Source organism: Lepidochelys olivacea (genome assembly GCF_965140295.1).
Source record: "Lepidochelys olivacea isolate rLepOli2 genome assembly, chromosome: 3".
Lineage (NCBI taxonomy): Eukaryota > Metazoa > Chordata > Testudines > Cheloniidae > Lepidochelys > Lepidochelys olivacea.
In genome coordinates, this window is record NC_140413.1 from 204,713,041 (window position 1) to 204,725,624 (window position 12,584).

At 38.3% G+C, this 12,584-nt stretch overlaps 1 protein-coding gene across 3 annotated transcripts in view; it reads left to right on the forward strand.

Moving 5' to 3' along the window:
- GPCPD1 (glycerophosphocholine phosphodiesterase 1) overlaps nucleotides 1-12,584 on the forward strand; it is a 79,726-nt gene that overhangs the window by 65,250 nt on the left and 1,892 nt on the right. For all 3 annotated transcript variants that reach the window (XM_084623407.1, XM_084623405.1, XM_084623406.1), the window contains exons 16-19: nucleotides 893-958; nucleotides 1,790-1,926; nucleotides 3,820-3,955; nucleotides 4,354-4,514. In XM_084623407.1, the coding sequence (XP_084479533.1) occupies nucleotides 893-958; nucleotides 1,790-1,926; nucleotides 3,820-3,955; nucleotides 4,354-4,514 (500 nt within the window). The remainder of the gene's footprint in view (nucleotides 1-892; nucleotides 959-1,789; nucleotides 1,927-3,819; nucleotides 3,956-4,353; nucleotides 4,515-12,584) is intronic.

A 12,584-nucleotide genomic window follows, 5' to 3' on the forward strand; every position in this document is an offset into this window, starting at 1 on the left:
CTTTTCAGAAATCCTGTTCATCCATAACTCTAAAAGTTTTTGGGACCTGCAGGTGCTTACAATCTCTGAAAATCCTACCTCGGGGGGAGGAGTGAAATTGGGCACCAAATTTGGGGCATCCACAATTGGTGGTCACTTTTCAAAACTTTAGCTTTAGAATTACATTCCTTCACCACTTAGCTACTGCTACTTAGCACAGTTGCAGTATATTCTGTTAATAACTAATCTTTGCCAAAGTTTGTATTTTTGAGTTGGCTTTTTCTTCAGAAACTGTTTACCAGACTTAGTCTGTGATAATTCTTGAAACTCTTTTTTCTTGAACTGTGCTTCTATTTGCCCCTTACAGCAATTGCTGGGTACTATTCTTCCAAATCCAAATGAAAGTAGTTAAATCTTTCTTTTGTCTGAGAGGTAAACATGAACAAAATGAATAACAAACTGGCCTAGACAAGGGAATCTTGTCTGCTGTGCCAGATAGTTTTTGGTGGTTAACCAGGGAAATTGTGACTTTTTTTTCATGTATCAGAGCAATTGTTTTTTATATAAAACAAAAACATATATAATAAGTAGCCAGACAGAAAAGTATGCACTAAGTATTTGTAAATTGTAAATAACTGTACATCTCAAAGTGTTAGTACATAAGAAATTAGTTGCAGATAATGGTGTAACTAATTCCTGAAGGCTGTTCTCATTATTCCATTGACCCACTTTGGACCAGAGTAGAAAAGGGATCATGTGCCTTTAAGTGTTAAAGAATCATATATGTATATGGTATACTTTTGGCCTTTGCTGGGTGGTGATTCAGCATTTTTTGTCCTGTATTTACCCTTAGCAATAGTACTTAATGAGCATCATGTGATTTGGTACCTTTTTATAAAACTATTGTATCCAGGTTCTGGAATCGCTTCCTGAAGATGTCGGGTTTAACATAGAAATAAAATGGATCTGCCAACAAAGAGTAAGCAATTTATAATGTTCCTTGCTTTGATGCCTTGTGTTACTTTGTAGACTACTATGCATATCTTGATAGGTCAGTTTGCATGTGACCCAGACCTAAACTACTATTTTACTGTTATTTTTATTTAATCAAAGTTATTAGCCTTTTTTTTTTCTTTTGAACAGTAAAAGGCAGTTTTGTTTCACTGACAGTGTGTCCTGCTAGCTTTAGAACTAGAAAATCAAAGGCACTGAACCTGCAAATAAACAGACATGTACTTCTCTTTAAGCACATGCATAAGTGTTTGTATTGGGATCTTAATGCAGAATTGACAGTTTCTTGTAGGCAATCATCTTCTAAAGATGAAAATATTCCTGAGTTATTTATATAATTAAATATTGCTACAACATTTATATCCTTACAGATGGTTGTACATAACATCTGTTTAGTTGCCCTTTATTCATTTATACTACATTAGGCTTCTTAATATATTTTTGTTTTTAATATAATCCATATTTAAATGATTTTATTATGCAAATGATCTTTTAATTTTAATAGACTTCATGAATAGTTGATGTCGTCTCTAGGAATAAAGTGAGTTGTTTTAATGAATCTTGAAAAGACCATTTAAAGTTATAACACTGATTCAAAAGCTGCATATTTCTGAACAATTTTGTTGAAAGCCAGCTCTATAGTGTTGCAAACAGCGCTTGGTAGACTGGAGAAGAGTGCTATTTTTTATTCATATTAACAAACTGGATTCTTTTTTTTCTCTCAACTTAAATAGACTCCTGTCATTTGAAATAATTAGTGTAGTCATTGATTTAGTTCAACTACTTGTTTTTTTTATAGGATGGGAAATGGGATGGCAACTTGTCAACCTATTTTGATATGAACCTCTTCTTAGATATCATTCTAAAAACTACTCTAGAAAATGCTGGAAGAAGGAGAATTGTATTTTCTTCATTTGATGCGGACATTTGCACAATGTAAGTTACAACTCAACTTTAAACCATTTTTAACTCAATAGATTTCACTTTAGGTGTTAGTGCTCAATGGAAAACTCATTAAGAAGTTATTTTTGTGACTTGAGTTTGAATGCCAACACGTTTAAGTTTAGATCCTGGACTTAGACCTTTCATCCATCTGACCCATGCCCAAAAATACAATCGGAAAACAAAGCCAGCAGCATATTAAGAGAAAAGGCATTGGAAAAAATAGTGAATAACAAATTGTCTAAGTAAACATTTATTTTCTTAAAACAGTAGGGAAAAGAGCAGACTTTATCCTGGGGTTTCACTTTCCCTCTGGCTTCAGTTTCCTGGCCATTCTAGCATGTGTCGAACTGTTCCTCCTTCCTTTTGGCTGGAGGATAAAATATTTAGTGTTTCAGAACAAGAAAATACCTGTTTGAAATGCTCTTCTTCACAGTACTGCAAAAGGAAAGTCAGGGCCAGATAACAGCTTTAATGTCTCTTCAGTTACAGGACAGTTTTGGGTAATGTCAGTGGCATTTGTTTGAACAGCAGCATATGGACAAGACAGTACACTTACTTGGTAACTGCCAATTCTTGTCACAATAGGTGACCATCTTAGAACAGGGCATACTGTTTTTATTTGGCAGTTTAGTGTATGCAAATTAAATATACATATATATAATCATAGAATTCTCTATTGACAATTTTCAACAAATCTCTGATTTAAAAAAAACAAACATGAAAGTTCTTAAACTACATAAATAGTTATTGGATATTGGCTTTCTAGAAAAACTAATTTGCTTTTTGTTGTGGCACATCTTATGTTGGTTTTCTGGGTGCTGAACAAAAGACAGACCCTGAATCAGGGAACTTATTGACACACTATACCAGTCTTTGTATGGAAATATTGCAGAATTCCTTATTGAAAGACTGTGTAGAAGAAATCCTTTAAAGCAGAGATGTGAAAGAAGACAGGTACTTGACAATAAGAGGACTTCCAAACATAAGGGACAGCCTGGGAAAAACAGTGGAAGAAGGGTGTAAAGGGGCTGGTTAGGAGGGGGCAATGAAAGGTGAAGAGTAAGTGAAGGTGGAGTCAAAGTTGATGAATCATCATACCCGGAATATTACTTTCGCCTATTGCTATTTCATAGCTATGCTGGTGAACCAACTCTAAAGTGGTCAAGGTGGCTTGAGAATGTGTTAAGTTTGCTATTGTGTGTTTTGTAAAGGGGAAAAAATGATAGAAGGCTACCCACTTCTAAAATTTTATATATGGAGAAATTTGGGGAAGGGGGAACATACTCTAGACTTTAGATAGTTGAAATATGTGTGAAATATGTAAATCTCTAAAGTGGTGAAAGGGACAATGGTATGTTGTACACATTGAGGCAAAACTGCTGTTGCATCTGCAAAGGATTAAATGAATATCCAGTAAGTAAAAGTATTCCCTTCTAACCATGAGGCTGAACTTGTCATTTGTAGTGAATGTGTTCAAACATGAAAATGTGCATGTTACTATGCAGGAAAGGGAGATTTCACTATGCTAAACTATCTTTCTGGAGTTAAAATCCAGGGCAGTCATGTCTCTTTCCCTTAGGAAGAAAGGGGACAAAAAAAATCAGTCTTGTTATGAGAAAATGGAGAAATTCTTTTTCACATGTGCCTTGTCTTTCTCTGGAATATAGTAAAGGTTACTGCAATATGTTAACTTTTTAGTCATATCCAACTGACTAGACAGACTGGTGTGTGTCCACAAAACTGCTTAATCCTTGAGTAATACTTTGCATATTACATGTCAATACAGTTTGGGAATGGTGACTGTGCTTTTATGTTCTCATCCATGTGAGAGAAACACTACTGAAAAGTTTCCCTTTGCAGTTGTATTTTTATACTCTTTTACAGGGTTCGGCAAAAGCAAAATAAGTATCCTGTGTTGTTTCTCACACAAGGAAAATCTGATATTTATCCAGAACTTATGGATCTCAGGTCTCGTACAACTCCTATTGCCATGAGCTTTGCCCAGTTTGAAAACTTGCTGGTAAGTTGTCATGCTCTTGTTACTCTGTGAAATGAAACTAACTTATTGCTACGTTCCATAATTGCTGATAAACTGACTTTTAAAATACAGAAGCTGAATAAGGTGACAAGCAAACTTAAAAGAATACATAAACATTTAGTAAACATGTTAAAGTAATGTATTTTCATTGCTTCAAAGTACTAAGAATGCACTTCAGTCCTCTTGAATATTGAACAGTTGTTAAAGAAGCAAGTCTTTAAAAATGCATTTAATTCCTGGAGTTCACAAGATTTTTTTTCTTTTAGTTGTCTAAAAATTGTGAAACACTTCAGTGATCAAAAGCTAGAAAAGTTGACTTTTAATAGTATTTAGTCTAGATTATATTTGCATTTTCTTAAGTGTTTTTTATAACTTTACAGGGAATTAATGTGCACACTGAAGACCTGCTTAGGAACCCATCGTATATTCAGGAGGCCAAATCTAAAGGTTTAGTAATTTTCTGTTGGGGTGATGATACAAATGACCCAGATAACAGGAAGAAGTTGAGAGAATATGGCATTAATGGGCTAATATATGACAGGTATTTATTTCTTCAAATATTCCTTTAGAATTACAATACCTAAAGTGAGCATATGAAATATTTGTTCTGTTCTAATCCTGCTTTTATTTCACTTTGATTTTGGCCTGATTTGAGTGGGTGTTAGAATATCCTGCTCTGCACGTGTCTGTAAACCGGAGTTCAAGAGACAGTCGTCCTAAAACTCACATATACTGTCTCAGTTGCATATGTGAAACATAGGTGTGACTTCCTTCTGTCGGAGGATGCTGCGAGTACATGGATGGCTAGTTTGAGTGGCCTTGCGTTTGATTCCTAAAAGAGAGAACTAGTTTACAAATCTAAGGCTGCATCTGCACAGCCACTTTCAGTGCTAAAACTTTAGTCGTTCAGGGGTGTGAAAAAATACTCCCCTGAGCGACAAAAGTTTTAGCACTTGAAAAGCTCCAGTATAGACAGGGCTTTGTTGCCAGGAGCCGTGCTCCTGGTGATAAAGCTACCACCTCTCGTTCAGGGTGGTTATTTTTATCACCAGGAGAGCTCTCCCCCGGTGATAAAGTGTGACTACACTGCCCATGTCACAGGACTGCTGCGGCCGCGCAGTAATGTGGGCAGTGTAGACATACCCTAACATGTAACTGGCATTTTTGTTGTTTGGTTTTTAAACTTTGTATACAAGATGTGGGAAAGTTTGCTTAACTGAAAACTTCGTTTTCTATATTTGTTGAAGACACTAAGTGTAATAGGTATTTTTTTAATATTTTCAGACATTGTTCTGTTTAGCAAAATTGACTTTCAAAACTGTACATTCGTGTGTAATCAGTACTGCTCTTGTCATCAAGAGGAGCTAGACATAGTTCTCTCAAGCCAGTAACCTCTAGGTCAGGGGTGGGCACATCCGGCCCTCCAGACGTTGTACTCAGGCCCTCGAGCTCCTGCCGGGGAGTGGGGTCTGGGGCTTGTCCCGCTCTGCACAGCTCCCAGAAGCAGTGGCATGTCCCCCCTCTAGCTCCTACGTATAGGGGCAGCCAAGGGGTGCCACACTGTCCTCGCCCCAAATGCCACTCCCACAACTCCCATTGGCCAGGAACCACAGCCAGTGGGAGCTGCATGGGTGGCACCTGTGGACAGGACAGCACGCAGAGCCACCTAGCCGTCCTTCCACATAGGAGTCAGAGGGGGGGACATGCTGCAGCTTCTGGGAGCTGGTTGAGGTAAGTGCCACCTGGAGCCTGCACCCCAACCTCGGCCCTGATCCCCCTCCTACCCTCTGAACCCCTCAGTCCCAGCCTGGAGTACCCTCCGGCACCCCCAACCCTCATCCCCAGCCCGGAGTCTCCTCCTACACCCTGAACTCCTTATTTCTGGCCCCACCCCAGAGCCCGCACCCTAACCCCCAATTTCGTGAGCATTCATGGCTCACCATACAAGCTCCATACCTAGATGTGGCCCTCGGGCCAAAAAGTTTGCCCACTTCTGTTCTAGGTAGAGTGATAAAAGACACTCTTTCTATTCTTTAGAGACTGATAGATTACATTACTTTTGCAGTGCACCCAGCCTGACAGTGAATGACTAAGCTAGATCCTAGAACAACATGCATATTGTGACCCGTGGTGCCTAGGGTAGTCCACCCTGAAAATGCCCAGGGCAGGGCAGTCTGCAAAAAGGAGAACAGATTCTCCCAAAACTGGTGGTTAACACTGTGTAGTTAGATTCACCAACCAGTCACAAACTGTACTGCTTATCCCCCACACTGGTTATTAAGAATCTGGGGGGGGAAAGAAATCACATAGACCCCCTTTATTGCATTCCAGTCTCTGGCTCCCAATCAGCAGATAGTTCCAGTAAAGTGAGATGTTACTTAAAACACTATTCACTGTACAAAATGTTCTTCTGATCCCCAAAGGGCCAGCCACATTACCAGGTCAATTGTAGTTTGGATCTTACCCAAAATACCACTCTGCCAACCAATCCTTTTAGTATCTAAAACCCAAAGGTTTAAAAGAAAAGAATAAGAAGAGTTGTTAAATGGTCAAAGCAATCCGATACATACATATGACTTCAGAATCCATATCTCAGGTTCTTAGCAGCATTGGTGAGTTTGCTGGCTTGTAAAGTCCCTCTGGAATGCATCCAAAGCTTGGATGGGTCTATCAGTCTTGCGTTCAAGTCTTCATTTTGTAGAGCTGTTACTCCAGAGGTGAGAAGCAGGATTCAAGACAAAATGGGGGTGATGCAGCTGCCTTTTTATATTTTCTGCCATGTGACTTTGTATATCCTTTGTCCCAAACACAAGCTCACAGCACTTGGGCATGGAAAAGTATTTGGAGTCCTCTGTCCATAGGTATGTTCCTGTACATGTCGTGTTGACTCATAGACATAGCCCTGGCTTGTTTTCAATGGCTTCATTGTACAGCTGATTGCCTTTGATGGGCCATCAAGCAGGCTGGGTAGTGCTGATGCCAGTCTGTCTTGGGGTGTCACCCAGATACACAGCATAAGAGATAAATATACCACACACTTATAACATAAGATATAAAGATGATACATATGTATGAACAAGCTTATCATATTTAGCAAATCATACCTTTTCCACTGATACCTTACATGGCATATCTGGTAGAAGACTCATTTCAATTTTGTAATATTGGTATCGATAATATTATAAATGGTCACCCATATACCATACAGCATCACACATCGTCTGTATATTCCAAGTATAATTTTGAAGTTCTTTGTAATAGTTAAACTTGCAGGTCAGTGGTCTGGAAAAGGATCTGCAGTTGGTAATGGTTGAGATTTTAAAACAATTCGTTCAGGGTCCCTCTGCAGTTGAAAAAGCCAACTTTGTGCACATTGATGGACCAATGAAACAAATCAGAAGAGATGTTTATGGTGCCCTGCAAATGGCTAACAATAGGACATGCAAAGTTGTGCATAATTTGGGCACTTAATTCATTATTGTAGGAAGGATATTGAAGAATTGGAAAACGTTCAGAAGAGAGTACAGAAAAAGGGGCATTGTAATAGAGTAGAAAAGAGATTAAGGGACACAGTTGAAGTGTGTAAAATTATAGGAGAGACAGATTCTGAAAAACTTGAGCTAGTAGCTAGTAGCCTTTGAGGGGGGAAATAATATATAGTAAATCAGGCATTTAGAACTTTGGTACCTGTTCTTCTTGAGGTAATAAAATGAAGGACAGAGAGCCAAGTAAACTTATTTCCTGTTTCTCTTCTCTAAATATATTCTTCCTATCCTATACATATACATGCTCTTAGAGTTCTTACGTTAGTGACATGAGTTAAGTTGGCTCTGATTACATCTCCCTGCCATTCTCTCAAGTACAGAAGATCCTTCCTGAAAAGTTGGCACAGAACCTCCTGTTTACTACCAGCCTTCTCATACTCGGGTTGCCTGCTTCTATTGCTTCTAGGTACAGGTGGTACCTGGCAGCAACAGGAGGTGAGACAGACCAGTGAAGTAAGTTTCTAGTTAAGAGAGGGGTTGGAGACCACCTTTCCCCTAAGTAGCACAGCTGCAGCTCCTCCTCCCTGCCACAGCATCACATAGGGATCTCTCCAATCGATCAGGAATTAAGGTGACACTTGTAATGGACTTCCAGATGGGGCACAGTGACTTTCTTCTTCACCAAATATTATTTTAAGTCTTATTGTGAAATGTCTATATTTGAAATTTAAACCTATTGGGTTTTCTAAATTGCCTGTTTAAGATCGGCAGGTGACTGCAGTCTCCTGGCCCAAAAGTAGTTGTGCAAGCCACAATCTCAAGACATAATTTTTAGTCTAGATTGAGTTTTAGTCTAGATTTGAGTTTTGTAGCTAGTTCTTTACTGTCTAGCAGAGAAAAGTATCTAGATAATAAAAAAGGAAAAGGTAGAATTCCTTTGTAGAGGAATCTGAGTGTCTCAAAGGTGAATGTTACTGAACTACTGATGGCAATGCAGTTCAAAAATCTGTTTTGTGAGCATGTTGCTGGTATCAGGGCTCTGAACCACAGCTGCACAACCCAGACACCCAGGGTTATAGGGCACAGAGTGACACAACCTCTTTACTGGTCTGGGTTGAACCCCAAAGTGTCATAACATCTCTTCTCCCAACTCTGCAGTAGAATGCTACAACTCCTTTAAAGTAAGGAAATAATAAGATGTAAGAGGAGAGGCTTGCATATAGCTTCCTGGAGTGCACACACCACCCCGCACACCTATAATATGGTTTGATGGACCAGTTAGTAAGGAAGAGCTCTGGGTAAGCTCAAAAGCTTCTCTCTCTCACCAACAGAAGTTGGTCCCGTGAAAGATATTACCTCACCCACCTTGTGTCTCTAATATTGACTGACCATTTTGATTCTACAAAAAGAAAAAGAGGACTTGTGGCACCTTAGAGACTAACAAATTTATTTGAGCATAAGCTTTTGTGAGCTACAGCTCACTTCATCGGATGCATTCAGTGGAAAATACAGTGGGGAGATTTATATACACAGAGAACATGAAACAATGGGTGTTACCATACACACTGTAAGGAGAGTGATCAGGTAAGGTGAGCTATTACCTGCAGGAGAGCGGGGGGGTGGGACCTTTTGTAGTGATAATCAAGGTGGGCCATTTCCAGCAGTTGACAAGAACCTCTGAGGAGCAGCATGGGGGTGGGTGTGGGGGGGAATAAACATAGGGAAATAATTTTACTTTGTGTAATGACCCATCCACTCCCAGTCTTTATTCAAGCCTAAGTTAATTGTATCCAGTTTGCAAATTAATTCCAATTCAGCAGTCTCTCGTTGGAGTCTGTTTTTGATGTTTTTTTGTTGAATTGCCACTTTTCAGTCTGTAATCGAGTGACCAAAGAGATTGAAGTGTTCTCTGACTGGTTTTTGAATGTGTTAATTCTTGACATCTGATTTATGTCCATTTAGTCTTTTACATAGAGATTGTCCAGTTTGGCCAATGTACATGGCAGAGGGGCATTGCTGGCACATGATGGCATATCACATTGGTAGATGTGCAGGTGCTTATGCTCAAATAAATTGGTTAGTCTCTAAGGTGCCACAAGTACTCCTTTTCTTTTTGCGAATACAGATTAACACGGCTGCTACTCTGAAAAATGCTATATAGTAATTCTTTCTTGAACATGCTAAAAGGTAGTTACAGAACATGGAGGAACAACTGTTATAGCTGGTGGCGTAAGAGAGGATTCCCTTAGGAATGGATCCTCTGACTGAGGGAGGGCGAGAAAGTGAATCCAGATTTCTTGAGTCCCAGTCTAGTGCACAACCACAAAACCATCCTTCTTTCCTTTCAAACTTGTGATATTGGGCACCTTGCTTAACTTTCTGTGCCTCTTGTTTCCCAGCTGTGAAAAGAGGATAGTACTTGCCTATTATACAGGGATGTTGAAGATTCATTAATGTTTTCAAGGTGCTGAGACTCTACAGTAAAGAGGGGTGCTGAGGACAGAAGTACTTATGTACTCCAGAAAGAACTGGGGTCTAGCTGGGAAACCAGAGGCACAGAAAATTAAGTGACTAATAGCTAAAAAGTTAGAGAGTTTGCTAACGATTAAAATAATTTAACAAATTTCTGTATGAAAGTATATATTAAACCTAAATTTAAAAAATACTTTTCACCATTTATTTATTTTTTTCACTTTAGTAAAGCTGTCGAAAATTAAGCTTCATTTTCTGGCTCTCACATTCTAGCACAAAACTGCAATGTTGAGGTTACAGCCAACACAGTGGAATAGTTACATCCAATTTAACAAACTTTAATTGCAATTAAAACCATTAAGGAAAAACATTTCCAGTATTAGTTTTGGTACATAATTGTTTTACATAACTTACAGCTTGGGCCTCATCCACCTAACCGTATTTTCTTAATTTCTCACTATTGTCATGTGTACTCACAAAAATGGAAGCTTTAGCATAGATGAGGCACTATTGGCAGCCCACTATTTGCACTGACGCAAAGCTGTAGAATTTGCGTTGCATAAACTGCAGGGGAATATTCAATCCAAACTCATTGGAATAACTTATTTTTAAAAAAGAACATATGTTCTGTAAAACTGTTACACAAATTCTAAACTTGGGGCCTTACTTGCCTAAGTGTTCATGTAAATTAGCAGCGCCTTCCTGTAAAATTAAAGTTAAATAGTGTTTTATTAGATGAACTAATGTTTAAATGTTAATGTTCAACTAACTATGTTTAATAAAAGACAGATATTGTAAGTATACAGATATAGTATCTACATGTAATAATTCTACTGACAAGATGTTTACTGTATAATTACTGTTTGGCACCTAAATAGCATGATGACAGAAACATTAGATGTAGATATTCCCTAAAAAGACTTTCTGCCTGTCATACTGGTTGTTTCACTTTTAAGCCATTTAATAATACTCTATTTAGTTTGTGTATAAACTTACATATTTGATATTTTCCCTTTCACACTGTCCTTTCATATGTTACTTGCTTTGGACTGTAAGATTTTTGAGGACATGGACATAGTCTAGCATGATGGGTCTTAAATCCTGATTGGGGCCCCTGGATGCAACTGAAATATAAATATTAAAGAATCACTCTTTAAATGATTGTTGAGCTCTGAAATAAATTTACTTTACTGTGTTCCTACATGCTTCCTTGGTTACAAGCTTTCTCCTTTATTATGCATTATAAATGGTACTCATGAAAAGCCCAGTATGAAATGATTTGAATATTTTGGACCCGAACGTTTATTTTAAAAGAAAAATATTCCAGTTGACAAAACTAGTGTAGATGAATTAATATTGTTTAGTAAAGCAGATGGAAATGTTTAATGGAATGAAAAGCCAAACTGTTACTGTCCTATTCATTGGTACGAGGCTCTTGAAACACTGGGTACTTCACCCAGTATTAAAACACACTTATATAAATACTCCTATAATTAACCAAATGAGAATCAAGGAAATTTCACCTTCTAAGGCTGATACTGGGCCCTTAAGTTAGATACTGCATGAGCTTCAGTATCTAGTTACAACAGAACATCACGCTGATCACAGAACCACTCTGATACGCCTTTGTGTTAGTTTGTGTTTGATACTGGTGGCACTTAGTTCAGTTAAAGCTTTGTATTAAAAAACTGGTTCGTTACAGTACAACATTTTATACTTAACTAATGCCTAAATGAACTCTTCTTAAAAAGATAATTATTGGGGGTTAAATAATAAGTGAGTTGAAGAGCAAAGATGAAAGTTGGGAGCTACTGAGCAAAGCATGGAATGAACTGCTGAGTTTTTGGGAGATAGGAGAGGATGCAAGTCCATTGAGGGCATGAGAGTTTCATCCTGTTAGGAGCCATTCAAGAGATGATGGAGAAGAACAGACACACCTCTCTTCTACCACACTGCTGCCAGTGAGTTGTCTTAAAAATTGTACCAATATAGAATGCAGTGGCAAATTTCCATGTGGATTATTTAAACATTAACAATGCTTCTTAAAAAAACCTTTATAATTTGCAACAGCAAACTTGAATTTGGACTATTTGAATATATAATGTCAGCCCTTCAGGGCTCCAGCCAATTTAACGCTGACCCTGCTTCACGGACCCCCTGAAACTGGCCCGATGGGGCCGCAGACTCCAGGTTGAGAACTGCTGCTCAAAGGGATTGTCAAGCAAGGGGCAGGAAGTTCCTGCGAAAACTCTCTCCAGCTAAAAAGAAAAGAACAGGGGGAAAATAGGTTTTCATTTTAACATTATTACTACTTTACATTTGAAATGCTGTAACAGTGCTTTTCCTCTTCATCTTTAATAAAAGAAGGTTTAAAAGGATTTTCTGTGGTGTTTGCAGTGGTACACAGCCAGCTGAAATCTCTGCATACCAAACTCTGGACCTTGTTTAACACTGTTTAATGTTGGATAGTGACTGGGTTATGTTAATATCTTTGGCTCATATATTCCATCTAAATTAATACAACACCACCATCTGTAAAGTCATGTCTTCAGAAGAATAAGTGGATGTTAGTGGTCATGGTTTGCTTGCTTTTTAGCATATCTAGTCAAACTGTTAACCATGCTGATAAAGGACTACCACTTTATATTGCAGAA